The sequence below is a fragment of the Tasmannia lanceolata genome, unplaced genomic scaffold (genome assembly GCF_043159265.1).
Source record: "Tasmannia lanceolata isolate RefF3 unplaced genomic scaffold, GAP_Taslan_0.1 ptg000020l, whole genome shotgun sequence".
In the NCBI taxonomy this organism is placed as follows: Eukaryota; Viridiplantae; Streptophyta; class Magnoliopsida; order Canellales; family Winteraceae; genus Tasmannia; species Tasmannia lanceolata.
The window spans coordinates 24,845,694-24,863,075 of NW_027518697.1; the positions used below are offsets into that span (position 1 = coordinate 24,845,694).

Consider the following 17,382-nt stretch of genomic DNA (forward strand, 5'->3'; position numbering starts at 1 on the left):
TGAAGTGGCAATCCACCTTAATGTCCTTCGTCCTCTCATGAAAGACTGGATTTGAGTCAATATGGACGGCTGACTTATTTATCGCAATATAACAATGCTGGAGATGAAGAAGGCAAGCCAATCTCAGACAAAAATGACCTCAACCACGTCAATTCCCCACATGTATGAGCCATAGCTCTTTACTCTGCTTTAGCACTGGATCTAGCCATCCTGCTTTTTGCTTTTCCAAGAGACTAAGTTTCCTCCAATGAAGGTACAATAACCTGTAGTTGATCTCCTGTTTGCTGGAGAATCGGCTGTCTGCTGGAGAACCGGCCGAGTCTACATCAGTGTACCCCTCTAAGTTCATATGATTGTTCCTTCTAAGGAACAAGCCTTTTCCAAGAGCCTTATTCAGGTATCTCACTATCTTAAAAACTGCTGCCCAATGAGAGGTAGGTGGCGAGCTCATGAACTGACTCACTACACCAACTGCATATGAGATATATGGTTGAGTCACGGTCAAATAGATCAACTTGCCAACAGATCTCCTGTATCTGCCCGAGTCTTCTAATAAATTTTCTTGATCAGGAAGCAGCCGGACATTAGGATCCATGGGGACCTCAGCTGGTCTCACCCCTAAAGATCCTGTCACCTCCCATATATCCAAGACACTTTCTCTGACATAGTAATAGGCCGCTATGAAAATATGCAACCACAACCCCAAGGAAGTATCTGAGGCGACCCAGGTCATTGTTACTAAATTCTTTCTGAAGGAAGTCTTTTAACTTTTGTAGGCCTTCCCCGTGGCTCCCTATGAGAACAATATCATCTACATATACGGCCAGGAAGATGTATCCACCATCAGACTGCATACTGAAAACCGAATGGTCAACTGCACACTGCCTCATACCAAAACGTATAATTGCTTCACTAAACCTTCCAAACCAATGACCATGCTCTAGAAGACTGTTTAAGTCAATACAATGCCTTACATAGACGACATATAGAGAGGCTCATTTCCCCCTAAGCAACATACCCAAGAGGTTGCTCCATGTAGATGTCACCATGAAGAAACTCATTTTTCACATCCGACTGGTATAGAGGCTTGCCAAAGTTCAAATGATCCATGTGGAAGATATTTAACCGAGAATACCCAACGACATCCGACAGGTTGAGCACATAGAGGCACATGAACCAACTGCCAAGTACCATTCGAGTGAAGAGCAATCATCTCAGCATCCATGGCAACATGCCATCTTGGGTGGGCTAAGGCATTTGCAACAGAATGAGGCAAAGTAATGAAAGATAAAGCAGATAGAAAGGTACTATAAACAGGAGAAATCTGATTGTTTTTTTTTTTGAATGGTAGGAGAAACCCGTCGTAGGAAACCAAATAAGTGATCAGATGAGCAATAGTGTGAGAACGAGTACGAGAGGCAATAGGTGAAGCAACACTAGTAGATGGAAGATCAGATACCTGGGGAGCCAATAGCGGTCTGTCAAACGTGCAATCGAGAAGGTCGGATGGAGGGCTCCTAACACAAGATGGCCGCATGATCCTGCGAGTGGCACGACCTGTACACTTGCACATGAGAAGTGGTTGGAGCCAAAGGCGGAGATGAAAGAGGAAGACGGATCGTAAGGTCCAAGAGGTGATCAATTGTAGGATTAGAAAAGAAAGATGTCGCAAAGAAACTGACATTAGTAAAAATATAAACCTTCTGCAAGCGAAGGTTGTAGCACCTATACACCCCTTATGGCTTCAAAAGTACCCAAGGAGCGCACTTCTCAGCCCAAGGTCTAATTTGTCCAAACCAAGAGACAAATTTGTCCATGGAAATAAAAGCCCTAAAAATAACATGAAAAATAAAATCCTAGAAACTAAATAACATGGTGTGGGAGCCGGTTTTTTCCCGTGCGCGTAGAGCGGCAGGGGATCACCACATTGGGTTCTCAAGGGAGTGTTTATTTGATCTGCGCTACTTTTGGACTTGGGATACTGGTCCTAACTTCGCAAGATAGAGAAACTCAGAGTCGCTACCTAGGTTAGTCTGTTCTTCCAATAAAATGAGTAGTGATACTCGAATTTCGTTGGAAGAGCAGTAACCGAAGGGGTTCTTTTGCTCTGGGCTTTTGAACCTTATATTTTGCTCTGTTTGCTTAAGGCATGGTCCTTACAGATATCTGGGTAAGGGTTATGGTTACAATCGGGGAAGGTGTTAGGTACCCCTTTTGCCCGGACGAATCTGGTCTCTTAACTTAGATTGGCATTTTTCGAAGAATTTGAAACATGATAGCTTATTTTTTTATCCTTTATTTAGGTTATGCTTAATTCCAGGATGTAAATAAAGATGAATTTACAAAAAGCCCGAAAATTAGCGATAGTTATCCTAATCAACGTTGTAAGTTGTATACGGCTCTCAAAAGAACTCGCAACGTAAGTTGTGTACGGCTCTCGAAAGAACTCGCAACTACTCAGATCAGGTTAACTTAACATAAACGGAAAAAGACAGTGCAGAAAGTAAAAGAAAGGCAGAGGGGTTTATATCATTAGATCTGAGGGCTGTACAAGCCGGAGATCTTATGTCACCACCTCATACCTTACTTTGTAAAGGAAATTGCAGAAAGCAAAGGAAATTGCGAAAAGTAAAAGAAAGGTAGAGGGGTTTATATCATTAGATTTGAGGGCCGTAGGAGCCGGAGATCTTATGTCACCACCTCTTACCTTACTTTGTAAAGGAAATTACATTAAAGTGGTTTAAATAAATGTAATTTCACCAGCAGAGATTTGGGCAGCGTAACTGCGCTTGTTTGGAAGGAGGCGTTCAGAAGTTTCCAAAATTTCGGCGGCGTAACGATACTGTTTGGGAGTCGAGGTCTCCGAAATCGTTGAGATTTCAGTAGCGTAACGACGCTATGTGGCCGAAAGGACTTCGACTTTGTTGAAATTTCGCAGAACAACGACGCTCCTATTAAAAAGTAGCTCGTAGTTCTGCGAAATCTGGCAAAACAACGGCGTAAAAAAGGAGCCGCTCCGAACCTTCGGAATTTCGGTAGAACGCCGACTCTCAGTGTGAGCTACCTAGAGTTTCTCTACTTTCTGTCTTTTAGAAATGAAATAGACTAGGGTTTTTTGGATTTCTGCAGGGGTTCGGGGCTAGAAATACACCGAAGGGGTGTGTATACACGAAGAGAGAGGAGAGAGAGAGAGAGGAGTAATATTTTGTCATTCAAACTAATCTCGCCTTGGGCGAAATCCAACGAAATTGGTGATGTCATCTAGATGACATCATCCCTGTTTGGCGCGATGTTTCGTCTTTTACGGTTCTCGAAAAATGCTATTTTTTGTCTTTTATCAGTTAGTTTCGAATGTTTGTAACTCTTCCGATTGAATTCCGATTCACACGTGGTCAGATCTGTTGGATTCCTCGTTCTGGGGGCTTTCCAATGAACCTAATATCGTACGCTTTCGGGGAAACAAAGTGTCCTTTGAGTGAAAACTGAAGTTTCCGTACCAAAGTTAACTTACTGATAGAAATGCCGTGTGCGAACGGGCTTACCGGCATGGTTTTAAATTTCGGCCGAAACGTGCCGAAATATTTCGTTTTGGCCGAAATATTTCGGTTTCGGTGGAAAACGAAACGAAATTCACAATGAGTCGAAAAAGTACCAAACTTCGCCGAAACGTTTCAGAAATTTTGGCCGAAACATTTCGTTTCGGTGAAATTTCGGTGAAACGTATCAGAAATTTCCGAAATTTCGGTGAAATTTTTACAAGATTTCGTCCGAAATTTCGTACTGAAACCAAAATGTTTCGGTTTCGGTAAACCGAGATTTAAAACCTTGCGTACCGGTTTATGCCGTAAAAGGCGAGTGACGTGTAAAACAGGCTTTTGGTTTGTCGAAAAAGGCGGGTGCTTTGTTAAAACACGCTTTCTGGTTTTAAAAATGGCTTTCGGAATCACTTTCTTCTGAAAAGATCCTAAAGAGAGATTTGAGAGAAACCTAACAGGTGCTCTGGGACTCTTCATAAGGTTCTTCCTCGCAACACCTATCATTAGTACCGCCTTGACAAAATTGGGTGTCTACACATGGAAAACTAAAAATATGTAAATAAATACTAATGGGCATATATGCCACTTATTTGGCCTACTATCTGCAACAGTATGATATATACATTCCAGCTTGAGAGGGAGTGTAAGAATAGATAGTTCTACTAGAGGTATAATTGTCTATGTACATTATTTGCTTTAATATAAATACATAAGTGGGGGAGTTCTCCCTAACTCACTTTTTGCTCTCTCATTTCTTCTTGAACAATATTCAAAAGAAATTTTGGATTTGAAAGGTTCCTAATCTAAGCAAAATATTAAGTTTAAACTTTTATATTTGAAACCCTAGATCCAAACACTTGTTCATATGATTTGATTAAAATCCAAAAATTCTACTTAAATTTCTTTAAACGAAAAACTTAAAATTCCAAATACTTGAATCACGACGAAACCCACAGATTCTCCTTCTTCTCTTTTCCTTTCTTCCTTCCTCGTTTTCTTCCGTTCTTCCTTTTCTTTCTTTCTTTCTTTCTTTGTCTCTCTCCATCTCTTGTTTTTTCCTCTGCTTAGTTGTGCGCATGTTTTCTCCTAGGAGAGAAAATGTGAATCACTTATAAAAGCTTTCCTCTCTCTTTTCTTTCCCAATTAGGACTTATCTCTTTCTATTTTATTTCTATTGTGATTGGTAAAAAGAAGAAGTAAGCTATCTACCTTTATTTAAAGACTAATATCCTAGTCAAATCTAAATTCTATTTAATTTGGGATATCTATTACAAACAAGTGGGCCCACTTTCCCTAAAAAATCTCTTAAAAATAGAAATCCTGTAATTAACTCATACCCTAATGGTAAATGGGCCATAACTGAACCATAACCTTATATTAGCTAAAATATATTTTTTTATTTGCTTACAAAATTTCAGTTGAAATTACCGAAATTTTGGCCCAAAAAAGCGACATATTTCGACTTTCTACCAAATTTCGCCCGAAATTTCTGGATTTCAGTGGAAATTTTGGTTTCGGATAGGACCGAAATTCATGCCGAAACCGAAATTTAAAACCTTGGGTTTCATAGGTTGGTTATTCAGTGAGGCTTCATTAAGACTATTACCGTTTGGATGAAAATAGGAAAGATCTCTCTCCGAGAATTACTGGATATGGATGTTCTTATTTTACACATGAACAACAATATCTTTTGGTGGATTTTGGTTATAATTGTACAGGAATAATAACTATTTTATTCTGCAAAAAAATTAGAAAAGAAAAAAAAAAACAGCCTTTTGTATCTTCAAATCATTGTGTTTCAGAAGGCAAAGAATTATTTGATAAAATGAAGTCTTTTTGATAAACTTTACTTCTTATCTCCACTTCATTTTCTTTTCTTTTTTTATCATTTCTTATGTTATTTTGGATTTCTATTTTCTTATATTTTGTTTTCTAATATGACCAGTCCTAGATTCATTTTCATTTTTTTAGTGTTGAAACCTTGAGGAACACAACTATAAACTGGCTGATTCTCTTTAGTGCAAGATTGTGACTTGATACTCTCTCTCTAGTGCATATTGGTCTCCCAATTAGTACACATGTGTATATAGTTTCTATTTCATTTCTTGCCTTTTTCCCTACTTAAACCTTATATTTATAGAAGATTATATGGAACATTTAATAATAGACTCTTTTCCTTCTATTTTTTGCTAAGAAATTATAATAGTGTTTAACATCTTGAAGAATGATAACTGTATATTCTCTTGACAAGATGTTCAATCATAATTCCTTGACTCAATAATCTTGTTAATTAACATCATACGCTTCCAGGGTCCCGCTTGGTCATGTTCATGGGATGTCAACAGTCTGCATCATGTTTATGCTGGATTACAGGTCAAACCATAATTTCCATTATTTTTCTATTATAAGATTATTAATATGCCGTGTACCATAATTTCCATTAGTTTTCTATTCCTTTGTGCAGAATGGCATGCTTATGGTGTTTGACTTGCGTCAAACTGCACAGCCCATGGAATCCCTAAATGGTTTGACTAGCCACCCAGTTCATACCATCCACTCTCTTGTGGATAACGGAGTTCACAGTCTACCTTATGGTGTTAGAACAATCTTAAGCGCTTCATCCATTGGTCCATGTCAATGGAATATTGGTGTTGGAGAAAGGTTGGTCTAAATTATATACATGTCTAGCATTGTTTTGCTTGTATTTTTAGTTATTATTGTTTAATTAAAGCAGGAAAATTGCCAAGACATTCAGGTTTCAGGCAGTCTAATATTTTTCATTATTTTGTTCTCTTTTGTTCTCAATGGTGCTATTAAAAGAATTTTCTCTTACTTGACATACATTGTTTGTTTAATAGTGGTTCACAACTTTTTATGTATCATTCCTTATCTTTCATTGTCTCACTTTCACTGCATTAGATTAGTTTTGAATGTTCCATCATTGACCCGTTTTTTCTATTTAAATAAGGGATTTGCTAGCGTCCATCGCAAAAGGCATTTCACGGATGGTCTGTTGCATGTGAGAACAGCCACACAGGCTCACTTTTTAGCAGATTTTGTCGTCATTCATGAGGTGGCTGCTCTCACACGCAACAGACCATCTGCAAAATGCTTTTTGCGTTGGACGCTAGCAAATTCCTTTAAATAATCAACAAAATTTCATTCATCCTCTTCTAGAAACTTTCCCCCCTATAGATTTTTACATAGTTCATTGCAAAAACACTTCACATTTTTAAAGGCATGGCTAGAAATAGTGTCAGCCTAGGACTTCCCTATGGTTTCTTACTGGGTATCTTTACCTGGCTATAACATCTTTTTTGTAGCTAGAGGCTTGAGCAATGGGTGTTTGGGCCATCATTCAAAACAATTACTCCTTAGTAGTGTAATGAGAACATCCATGTCCACCTATATATGTAATATAATATAGTATAGGGAAATGATATCTGCATTCTAATTCTCTTGATATAATAATTGCACTTCTCTCTTTCTTTTGTACTTTTCAAATTAGATGGTAAAGGATATTACAATTCCCAAAAATCTATTTGCTCTGTGAAACAACTAGTTACTCCAAAAGCTTAAGCTGTTGGAGAAGGCGTTATTTATTCTTTTTATACTTTAAACCTCCCCCTCACGTGTGGCCCCTCTTTCTAGGGTTGGCATACACGTGGCACATGTGGCCCCTCGTTTGGGTTTTGGCCATTGCATGTGGCTTTTTGCTATCAAGGAGGTTTGAACTCAGGACCTTTGCTCTGATACCATGTGAAACAAACAGTTACTCCAAAAGCTTAAGCTGTTGGAGCAGGCGTTATTTATTCTTTTTATACTTTAACAGGCTACTAATTAGAAAAAAAGTTAACTAAAATGAGTACAATTATCACAAAGAGGGAGTTCGAGTATCATTTTGCCATAAATAATACATTATAATATCATGTTTTTTAATTTTAAAACATTATAATATCATATAATATTACTTTATATAATATATTGTCAGCAATGTTTTCATAGGTGGAGGCTTAAGGCGAGGCAGTTTTTCCCTTTACGGTTTTTTTTTGAAATTTTAATGAGAAGTAAATATAAATAGAAAATTACTACAAAATATAGAAAAGACATAAATTTTTTATTTATGCCTCGAATTCCATCCCTTTTATACTCTTATGGCACCCCTACAATTATAATATGGGCCTGAAGGTCCGCATGTCTTTGATGGCTGTCAGCCACCCTAAGCAGGGGTTCGAGAGCAGTTCCCCCCAGCATCTTCGTAAGTTGCAAATCATATTGTTTCCACGTTTTTATGAAGTACTGGGAAACAAACTCACTAAAACCTCAAAACTCTCTAAAACCATCAAGTGGGTTATTTTAGAATATGAAATAGGTCTTATATGACTCCCCTTGACTTAACTTCAACGTTTAAGTTAAACAAAAAAAAGAAAAAAAAATCCAAAAAATGTGTTCAGGCCCACAAAAACAATGGCATGGATTTATATGCCTATGAGGGCGAAGGGGTGGGCATAAAGGTCGATAAGTAAGCTTGGGAAATAGAACAGAATGGAATGGTTGTTGCATTTATCCAAGCAAGGAGTGGGGTAGTTTACTGGCGGGAATAAGGGAATGTTATGTCGAAAAGAAAGGATTGAATGGATGAGCGGAGCAGTGAGTGTAAGCGAACGGACCTACCCACTTCCCTACAATCCGGCCTGAACCTTTGGGTAGGCTCTGCAGAGCTGCACAGAGTATGGTAGAATTCCCCGGTACCACTCATGCAGGGGCAAGGAGCCGCAACTCAATATCTCTTCCCTTGACTTAATGGATAGGTTCGAGAATGTCAAACCACTTTTCTGTATTAAACACATTCAAATGTAACTTCCTTCCTAATGTGATCTTTAAAGCATATCTATATTTTTCAATATCTCTTCTATCTGCTTGCTGGCAACAAGCAATGAAGAATGAGCTTGACACGCTCCATCAAAATCAGATGAATTGAATCTTCCTGAGAAACTGAAGGGCGTAGATGGGCGAGGTGGCCAATCAACAGAAGAATATAAATTGAGATGTGTCCCAGTGTGTCTCGGAGGGGAGCTCCATCAACTCAAGCTTATCCGTCCCTTATCAAATTTCGAACTACTCTTTCAGATACAGAAGCGGGGTTAGTCCAATAACTGTTTCCATCAATCCACACCGCATTAAGATGAAATTAGGAAAGTATCATATACAAGAGAAAAAAAAGGTCACCTTTTTCCTGGCCCGGATTCAGGTAGACGTACCACCAAGATGCGAACCTTTTGGAGAAAATACAAGCTGATGGATCATTGGACAAGTGTAAGGCCAGATTAGTAGCAAAAGGGTTCAAGCAGACGGTTCCTTCGAGATGCTCTGTATGAAGTTCAATTTTTTTTTCAAACTCCTGCTCACAAGAACTTGTTGCTTTACGCGCTCGGCCGTCGTTTTTTCTGGGGGCATATTATTAGAAATGTTGAGGAACCACTTGCTCTTCGTAGCGCTGTCAGTCATCAGTCACTTGTTAGACATCACCATTCAACTCTTGTTTGGACTCAATTTGTCTGGACCAAATGTTGCATCCCTAAGCACGCCTTCAAACCTTGGGTGGCTTGACAGTTGAAAACGGTTGATAATCTCATCAAGCAGGGAATCAGAGCTAACTAACTCATCTTGTTGCCTTCGTCATCACTCTGCTGAGATCTTACGAATCTACATATCTCAAAGAAGTTCTACGAATCTAAAGATCTCAAAATTGAAGCCCCCTATTAGCCCTTCTCACACCCCTCTCACGAAGAAGAGTCAGTCCCCCAAGTCTCACTCCTCTGATCCATCTGATCCATCGCAGGAGCTCTCTTCGCATTCGACATCTACATTTTCAACAACAAATCATGGAGGTTTCTGCAGAAAGACCCCTTGGTTCTAGCAAACGGATCACAATTACAGGTACCTGGGAGCATACCGATAGAATGAACAAAATAAGAACAGTTACCATATTGCGGTGCACTGTTAGTGTGAATGCGATAGCGCTGGTCTTTGAGGAGCGATAGCCGCTGGTCTTCGAGGAACGATAGCTCAAGTCTTTGAGGCGCGAGAGCTTCATCTCGATAAAAGGGTTCCGTTGCGACACTAGTCTTTAATTCGAGCGAAGCAAGTGATGCTCCAATTTGAAATTCAACCTCAATTCCCTTTGATATTATTAAGAACTCCTATCCGATTGTTCGATCCATTATTGGTGAAGGTTGGTATTCGAAGTTCTCGTTCTCTCCGAACTGGCCCCTAAAAGCCCAACTGCTTTTACTAACACCCCCTGTCCAAGTAGGGTTGTGGCCTGTCGTCATCGATTCGTGGAGGGCTTTAAGAGATATGGGACTAGTTGGGTTCGACTCCCATAGCCCCCTATTAGTAATGTGAAAAGGGAAAAGGGTGAATGCCCCAATGACATGACCCATAAGAATCACATAAATACCCTAGGAAAGATGATCGTCAGCAAGTCTTCGAAGGAAAGGTGACAGAAACACCAGAAACAAGGACTCCCCGAGCTAATGATAGAGGCAAGAAGACTTTCCGGCCAGGTCCCATTGATTGATCATAAAGATAATCCCGCATCCAGAACCGTTGAACTACTATAATGGCCTGGTGATGAAAGCTTTGATTCGCTCCACAAAGCGCCACGCCCCTTCATCAATTTAAATGGATAAATTTATTGAGGGGAGGGAGTGATGCCTCTTGACCTAATAAGGCATTGACACGCTGTAAGGCGTTAACACTACCAATAGGTGAAATCTCTTAATAAGGAAACCTCACCCAACCTACTCGATTTGAAGAACCGGAAGGCTAAAGTAGTTGCTAGAGGTTCGGGCTAATGGGAATGGCTGTCATCAGTTTCTGACTACCTCAATCGATTCAAGGCTCTCTACGATCAACTGGCTGCTATACAAAAGCCCCTTTATGATCCTGATAAAGTGCTGCTTATTCTCAGTGGACTTGGGGAGGAATCCAAAATGTTTGTAACCTCGGTAACCACTCGACTCCTCATTCCGTCTTTCTCTGAGTTACGACCATTATAGCTTTCGTATGAAGCGTCATTCTTCTCTCCGATTTCTGGGCAAAGTCACTAAGCGTTAGTGAAACTGAGAATCTCACAGAAACCACTGGTTATCTAGTCCAAATTCATACTACAAGTGAGAATTCTGCCTTTCACAATAATAAATGTTCCACATAAGGTAATCCAGATTCCATCACCATCGTAGACTCCTTTCCTTTAGAAATTCATGCAGATTTGGACTGCATACTCTCCTGATTTCCTTTCATGTCCTTTTCCCTTTTCATTTCGCCATTGTCTCTACTATGACCAATCTTGAAACACTGAATACAGTAAAAGGGTAGTTTTTCCTATATGATTGGCTGCCAAACACCCACCCCTTTGGATATACCCAGAAATACTCTTTCGAAAGATCCTTGAGCAAATCTGCCTCAACACAGACACTATCAACGTCCATACTACATCCATTGAGAGTGGGGAAGGCAATCTTAAGAACATTTCCTATGAGCCTTCCTACTGCTCTCAATAATTCCTCGTTGTACAAGATCAGGGGAATAGATGGAAGGCTAACCCACACCAGAACAATGGGATTTTCATGACTGAACTTGATCAAAGGATTCCATATCATAAAACGAAACAAGAAATCCTTAACATACAGATGTTTCTTTAACCATAAAATTAAAAAACCTCATTCTTTACTGAAACTAATTAACATATGTCTATAATCAATCACACTAACCATGAAATCTTTCTGAAAATGAGAAACCTCCATTATTTTCTTCTTGATCTTATGAATTGAGAGCCTACCCTAAGAACATTTCGCAATAAAGATAAACCTGAAAGGCTCAGATGCCTTTCGAACATCTTCCTCATCGAGGTAGATTGCCGACTCCCTAGACACGGTTTTCTATGGATTCTTTAATCCAATCTCCACTTTTTGTATAAATAAATCAGTTTTGTGAATTAGTGACTCTGGATCCTTGATGATAATATGCGGCTTTTCCATGGTCACAAAACAAGCCCCAGGGCAAACCCTTCTCTCTCCGAAGAATCTAAATTTGTTCTTCCAAACATGAAATCATGCTCTTCCCAATCTTACAAACCTGAAATCTTGTCTTCCAAATATTGCAAACCTGAATGTGATCTTGCAAACCTGAAATCTTTTCTTCCAAGTCGTGCAAACCTGAAATCTTGCCCCTCCAAGTCTTACAAACCTGAAATCTTGCTCTTCCAAATCTTAATACCTGTAATCTTGCGCTTCTCAATCTTACAAACCTGAAATCTTGCTTCTCCAAATCCTACAAACTTGAAATCTTGTCTTCTAAATCTTGCTCTTCCCAATCTTACAAACCTGAAATTTTGCTCTTCCAAATCTTACAAGCATGAAATCTTGTCTTCCAAATCTTACTCTTTCAAACCTTGCAAATATGAAATCTTGCAAACCTGAAATCTTTCTCTTCCCAATCTCACAAGCCTGAAATCTTGTTCTTCCAAATCATACAAACTTGAATGTGTTCTTGCAAACCTGAAATCTTTCTTTTCCAAATCTTGCAAACCTGCATGTGATCTTGCTCTCCTAAAGCTTACAAACCTGAAATATTGTCATTCCCAATCTTACAAACCTGAAATCTTATTTTCAAAATATTGCTCTTCCAAATCTTGCTAACCTGAATGTGTTCTTGGAAACCTAAAATCTTTCTCCACCAAATCTTGCAAACATGAAATATTGCTCTTCCAAATCTTACAACCTTGAAACCTTGCAGATATGAGATCTTGCTCTTCCAAATCCTACAAACCTGAAATTTCACAAACGAGATCCCAACTTTGTTGCAAGTGTTGGTAGCCAGTTTCTTCATGCTTCTTGTGCTCCGTATTTGGCTACTATTCATCCTATCCTTTACTATCTAGAGCCCTCTTCTGGAAGGGCACTCCGATACTCCTTGAATTGCCACCTTGCTATCTCTAGTAATTGTGATGATGATTTGGTCGAGGCTGCCATTTATCGTACGTGGGACAAATCATAGTCACCTGGAGGAGTAAAAACAAGTAGCTGTCTTAAATTCAAGTGTCGAAGCAGAGTAACCAGCCATGGCCCATGGCATCTGTGAGATTATGTAGTTACACTCTCTCCTGTCAGACTTTGGTTTTCCTTATATTTCTCCTAGTTCTGTCAATTGTGACATCCATTTTTCCAACCATATTGCTTCTGATTCTGTGTTTCATGATTTTACGAATCACATTGAGCTCAGCATTCATTTCATGTGAGAGAAGGTTTGGGCCAACATCATCTGTAGTCCATTCGTTCCATCTTGCCAACAGCTGACTGATCTCCTCACTACGGCGTTGGGCCCTTCTGACCATTTGCATCCTATGCCAACATTTCCATTGTCTTCTCTTCTTTCTTCTCTTCTTTTCCTCCTTCCGTTGTTACACCCTTAAACTTCTTTTGTAACAACTATGACATCACTGTAAGATTCTCATATTCTCATCTCTCATAGTTCGGATTATCTTCCTTCGTTTCTTATATCTATCCATTTCTATACCTAATTTGGATCCCCCCACCCCCCCCTCCAAAAAAAACAATAAGCATCTTCGCAGATTATAATCATTCAAGATAGTTTGACCATCCAATCTGACAGTCATGTTCTCCGAGTAGGTGCGGGGCTGGTTGACCGGTAACCTACTGAGATCCATTCTAGCGCTTAATCGTTGCTTGGTGGCCTGCTTCCCTTCGCCCTGGGTTGGCATATGTTAGCCCTAGCCCCATGGGAAATGTACTTTGACGGTGCCTCTGTTCTTTAACAGCAAGCAGCTATCTTGCAAATCGAAGCAAGCAATGGCTACAGTAAGCTCCTGTGTTTAGCAGACAAGGAGGACAGGGACTTCTATAAAGACGAAGATCGACGAGTTGTCTTTCAAATCCTCTGTACAGTACCCAATAAGTTCTTGGGTATTCTTTAAATGGTTTCAGTGCCAACGGGATTATTGACAGTACCTTTTTTGGAGAATGTTACTTCGAAATGAATTCCAGGTTTGTATGAGTCGTGGAACTGACTATATGAATAAATCCTCATCTCTAGTACGCCAAGAATCTATAAGAAGGGAGATGGTGAATGGAGAGCCTGCTTGGCCCAATGATCTTAACTCACTTAAGCAGCACCTCTTACCCGGGAGGAGCCAAATATGCTCGTGCAACCGGGATCGGGATTTCGCCCACTGTCCAAGATTCCCCACTGCTGCCCCCCGTGGGAGTCTGGGCCGTGTCTCAGTCCCAGTGTGGCTGATCATCCGAATTCGAAGAGAACACCTGAAGAAGTATACTGATGGGAAGAACAAGGCCTGTACTTCCAATGTGGGGAAGAAGTCCAAAAAGAGCGGCGATCAGTTGGACCTTTGATTGAGTAAAATCTCTTTTTTGATTGACCTCCTTCTTCATTAGGTCTGTTAACTTACCAACTTCTCCAAAAGCTTAAGCTGTTGGAGAAAGGTAGTATTTATCTTTTATACTTTAACACTCCCCCGCACGTGTGGCTCACTTGGCAAACATGTGGCACATGTGGTCTCACTTTGGGCCGACCATCGCATGTGCATTTTTTCTATCCGGGAGGTTTGAACTCGAGACCTTTTGGCTCTGATACCATGTTAACTTTCCAACTTCTTTGAAAGCTTAAGCTGTTGGAGAAAGGCGTTATTTATCTTTTATACATTAACAAGGTCTTTTGCACTGATGCTGACAATTGGTAGGAGACACATTCAGTGATCATATACGCGATACCGTCAGTGCAGATTCTCTGCCCTTCTGCTTAAAGGGTCTTCTTAAAAGCGGCTAGAAGTTCAAAGCTAAGAAGGCGAGTACTTGATACGAGTTTACTGAGTGCATCGCCTTCCCTAGAGTGAGCAAGAGCGGAGTTTACTACGCATGCAAGGCGAATTCCGTGGCCTTACTAATAGGGGACTTGTTCCTCGTGTAGCTTGTTCATCTACGCCACGGTGGTTGGATCCCGAAGAAAATGACAATCTAGCTCGTCTTCCGGAGGTCGTGTTGCCGGAGCATGTGCAGCAGAAGCAAAGAGACCATCCCGAGCAATCACCATAAAAAAGATTTTGTGACATTGAATTCCCCATTTGAAAAATTTCTTCTATGAAGAGACCAGATCAGACTTCCAGATCCGTCCTTTCAAATTTCAGAAACGTGACGTTTTTAAATCTTTACAATAGCTCTTCAAACAGTCCTGAGTCCTGACACTTAGAGAATTTTGTTTTTATCAATACATTGTAAATGATCTTCATCCACCAATCATCAATTAAGCGTATGAACCCCTCATTGACTTCTTGAAGAATAAGAAGAAGAACAAGAAGAAATATCATGGAATGACTGTGTGAACCCCTTCATTGGGCATATCCTACTTTATTCAGTTAAATGACTTATTTCACAATGACATAAATATGAACTTAAATGACATGAATTAATGACTAATCCGGCATATACAATAAGTTACACTGTACTAGAACATGTAACAAGTATTTCTTTCTATGGGCATCCGTCCATAAAAAAAATACCAAAGCCTGCAGAAACTGAACTAATGTCTTTTGTGCTTCTTTTGGGATGCTATTGCCAAAATAAAATGTGTACTTTGATTAAGAAGACTGGTTCATTGTTTCTGCTTTATCTGATACAACATGCTGATTTTCAGCTACCTAATGAAGCATTTGAGAACTTCTCTTAAAAATTTTAAAAATTCAATTTGATGAAAATGAAAACATTCTGTCTAGAATTTGCTTTTGGCAACCATAGGAACTTAAAAGTATTGTTACTACTTGTTGTTCGAGTGAATCAGTAGTTTTCTTCGTAATTGATGGGCACTCAGTCAGATTTTGTTTGGCACAAAATCATTCAAAGTAATTTTCGCCTGCGAAAATAATAAGTTGGAAAAAATTTGCATTCTATTATTCATTGCTGAGTGATGGGCATTACTAATATTTCTTCTACTTACCTTAATTGTAGGCCAATTCTGATTCCTCAAATGGAGAATCAAGGCATATGTATTTCACTTGCTTGTTGTGGGTCCAATGATGATATGGTTGCTACCTTCCGACCCAGAGTTCAGATTCCCGTTGATTTTGAAGCTTCTCAGCCTTTAGTTTCAGCTTCACCCACTATCTCTGGACCGACAATATTGGGTTCTCATGTTCTACTCAAGAGAGTGGGTGTAAACTCTTATCAGAATTGTCGGTTTACACCATCCAATGTCAGTGAAGTTCGAATGCCAAAATCGGCAATTATAAACATAGAGGATAACAACACCTTGTTTGCATTTGGAGATGAAATAACCCGTGGATTGTGTGTGCGTGAATTGCCATCCTTAGGGGTCGTTCAGCATCTTAAACCGCAACAGAGTCCAATCCTTGATATGAAATATGTGTCTTCCAGTGACTCTGGTTTACTTGGTTGCATAAGTGAGAACAAATTACAACTTTTTGTCCGCTCTGAACATTAATTCTGGCCATTCCTCCCCTGAACACTTGCTGAGAAGGTAATTTATTGGCATTAGATTTTGTTTTGCCTCAGTTCAGGGACTTGGATTGTTCTTCTATACTACAAACTGTAATTGCTCATGTAAAACAGCATATAATGCTTCAAGTTAGTGATATCTGTAGTTTTGAATGTATTTAGTTAATATTTCTCACCAGATTGTCAGTATTTTACTTGTAGATCAACATCAATACTAGTTAATGTATGTAGTTAATGTGTCTTCCCTTGACGGCTAGCTTTTAAAGGTGAGTTCTACCTGGATCTCTACAAGAGGTATCAGAACAACCGGGTTTTGCACACAAGGTGTTTGTGAAATTGTTTGTGAGAGATAAAGTTTGAGAAGTTGGCTAGTCCCAGGTTTGAGGTGGAGAAGTTTGATGGGAAAAAGAAAAAGAGTTGTGGAAAATTAAAATCCATGACTTGTTAACTGAACATGGGCAACATAAAGCTTTGCTTGGAAAAGATAAGAAGCTGGAATCCATGCCAAGTGACGATTGGGAGGAATTGGATTTGAAGGTAAGGTCTACTACTCCCGTTATGTCTAGCGGCGGGAAAAACGACGGCCGCCGATTTGTGGGCAAAGTTGGAAGGTTTGTATCAAAGAAAGTCCCTCACCAGTCGGATTTTCCTAAAGAGGAAGCTATATTCTTTGAGAATGAAAGAAGACACCAATATATTTAAAGTGTTGGTGTGAAGATGGGTGATGAAGATAAGGCGATTACATTGTTGGGTACATTGCCGGATAGTTATAAAAACTTGGTTACAACCAAGGTTTTACATTTCAGTTTAGGAGGTAATTTTGAGGTTAGCCGAAACCAAAATTTTTCATGAAATGTTATTTTTTTGGGCCCAAATTTCGGTAATTTCAGCTTAAATTTGGTAAAGGAATAAAAAAAAAATATTTTAGCAAAAATTTCGATTTCGGAACGTTTCGGTTTCGGTCTGAAATTTTGGAATTCTGTCGAAATTTAAAACTTTGTTACAACTTTGAGTTGTTCCAAGGATGATTCCCTTAGCTTGGATCATGTATATAGTGCATTGCCTGCCGATGAACTTTGGAGAAATGCATCATTGGAGAGTTCGGGACAAGTAGAAAATGAAGCTCTTATGATAAGAGGGATATTAAGTGAGCGTAGTAGCTCATCAAAAGGGACTTCAATAAGCAAGTCCAAGTACCGATCAAAATTAAGTGGCCGGTATGACAAACATGCTTGTTGGAATTGTGGAGAGAAAGGTCAACTACAACCAACAAACCAACAACCAACTACAACAAC

General features: G+C 39.5%; 1 protein-coding gene across 2 annotated transcripts in view; it reads left to right on the top strand.

Annotated features, from left to right (window-relative positions):
• The window catches only part of LOC143854471 (uncharacterized), a 63,495-nt gene extending 47,232 nt beyond the window's left edge, over positions 1-16,263 (top strand). For both annotated transcript variants that reach the window (XM_077364465.1, XM_077364466.1), the window contains exons 12-14: positions 5,847-5,909; positions 6,001-6,197; positions 15,581-16,263. In XM_077364465.1, coding sequence (XP_077220580.1) covers positions 5,847-5,909; positions 6,001-6,197; positions 15,581-16,073 — 753 coding nt within the window. In that variant the 3' untranslated portion in view covers positions 16,074-16,263. The remainder of the gene's footprint in view (positions 1-5,846; positions 5,910-6,000; positions 6,198-15,580) is intronic.
• Positions 16,264-17,382: the final 1,119 nt, after the last annotated feature.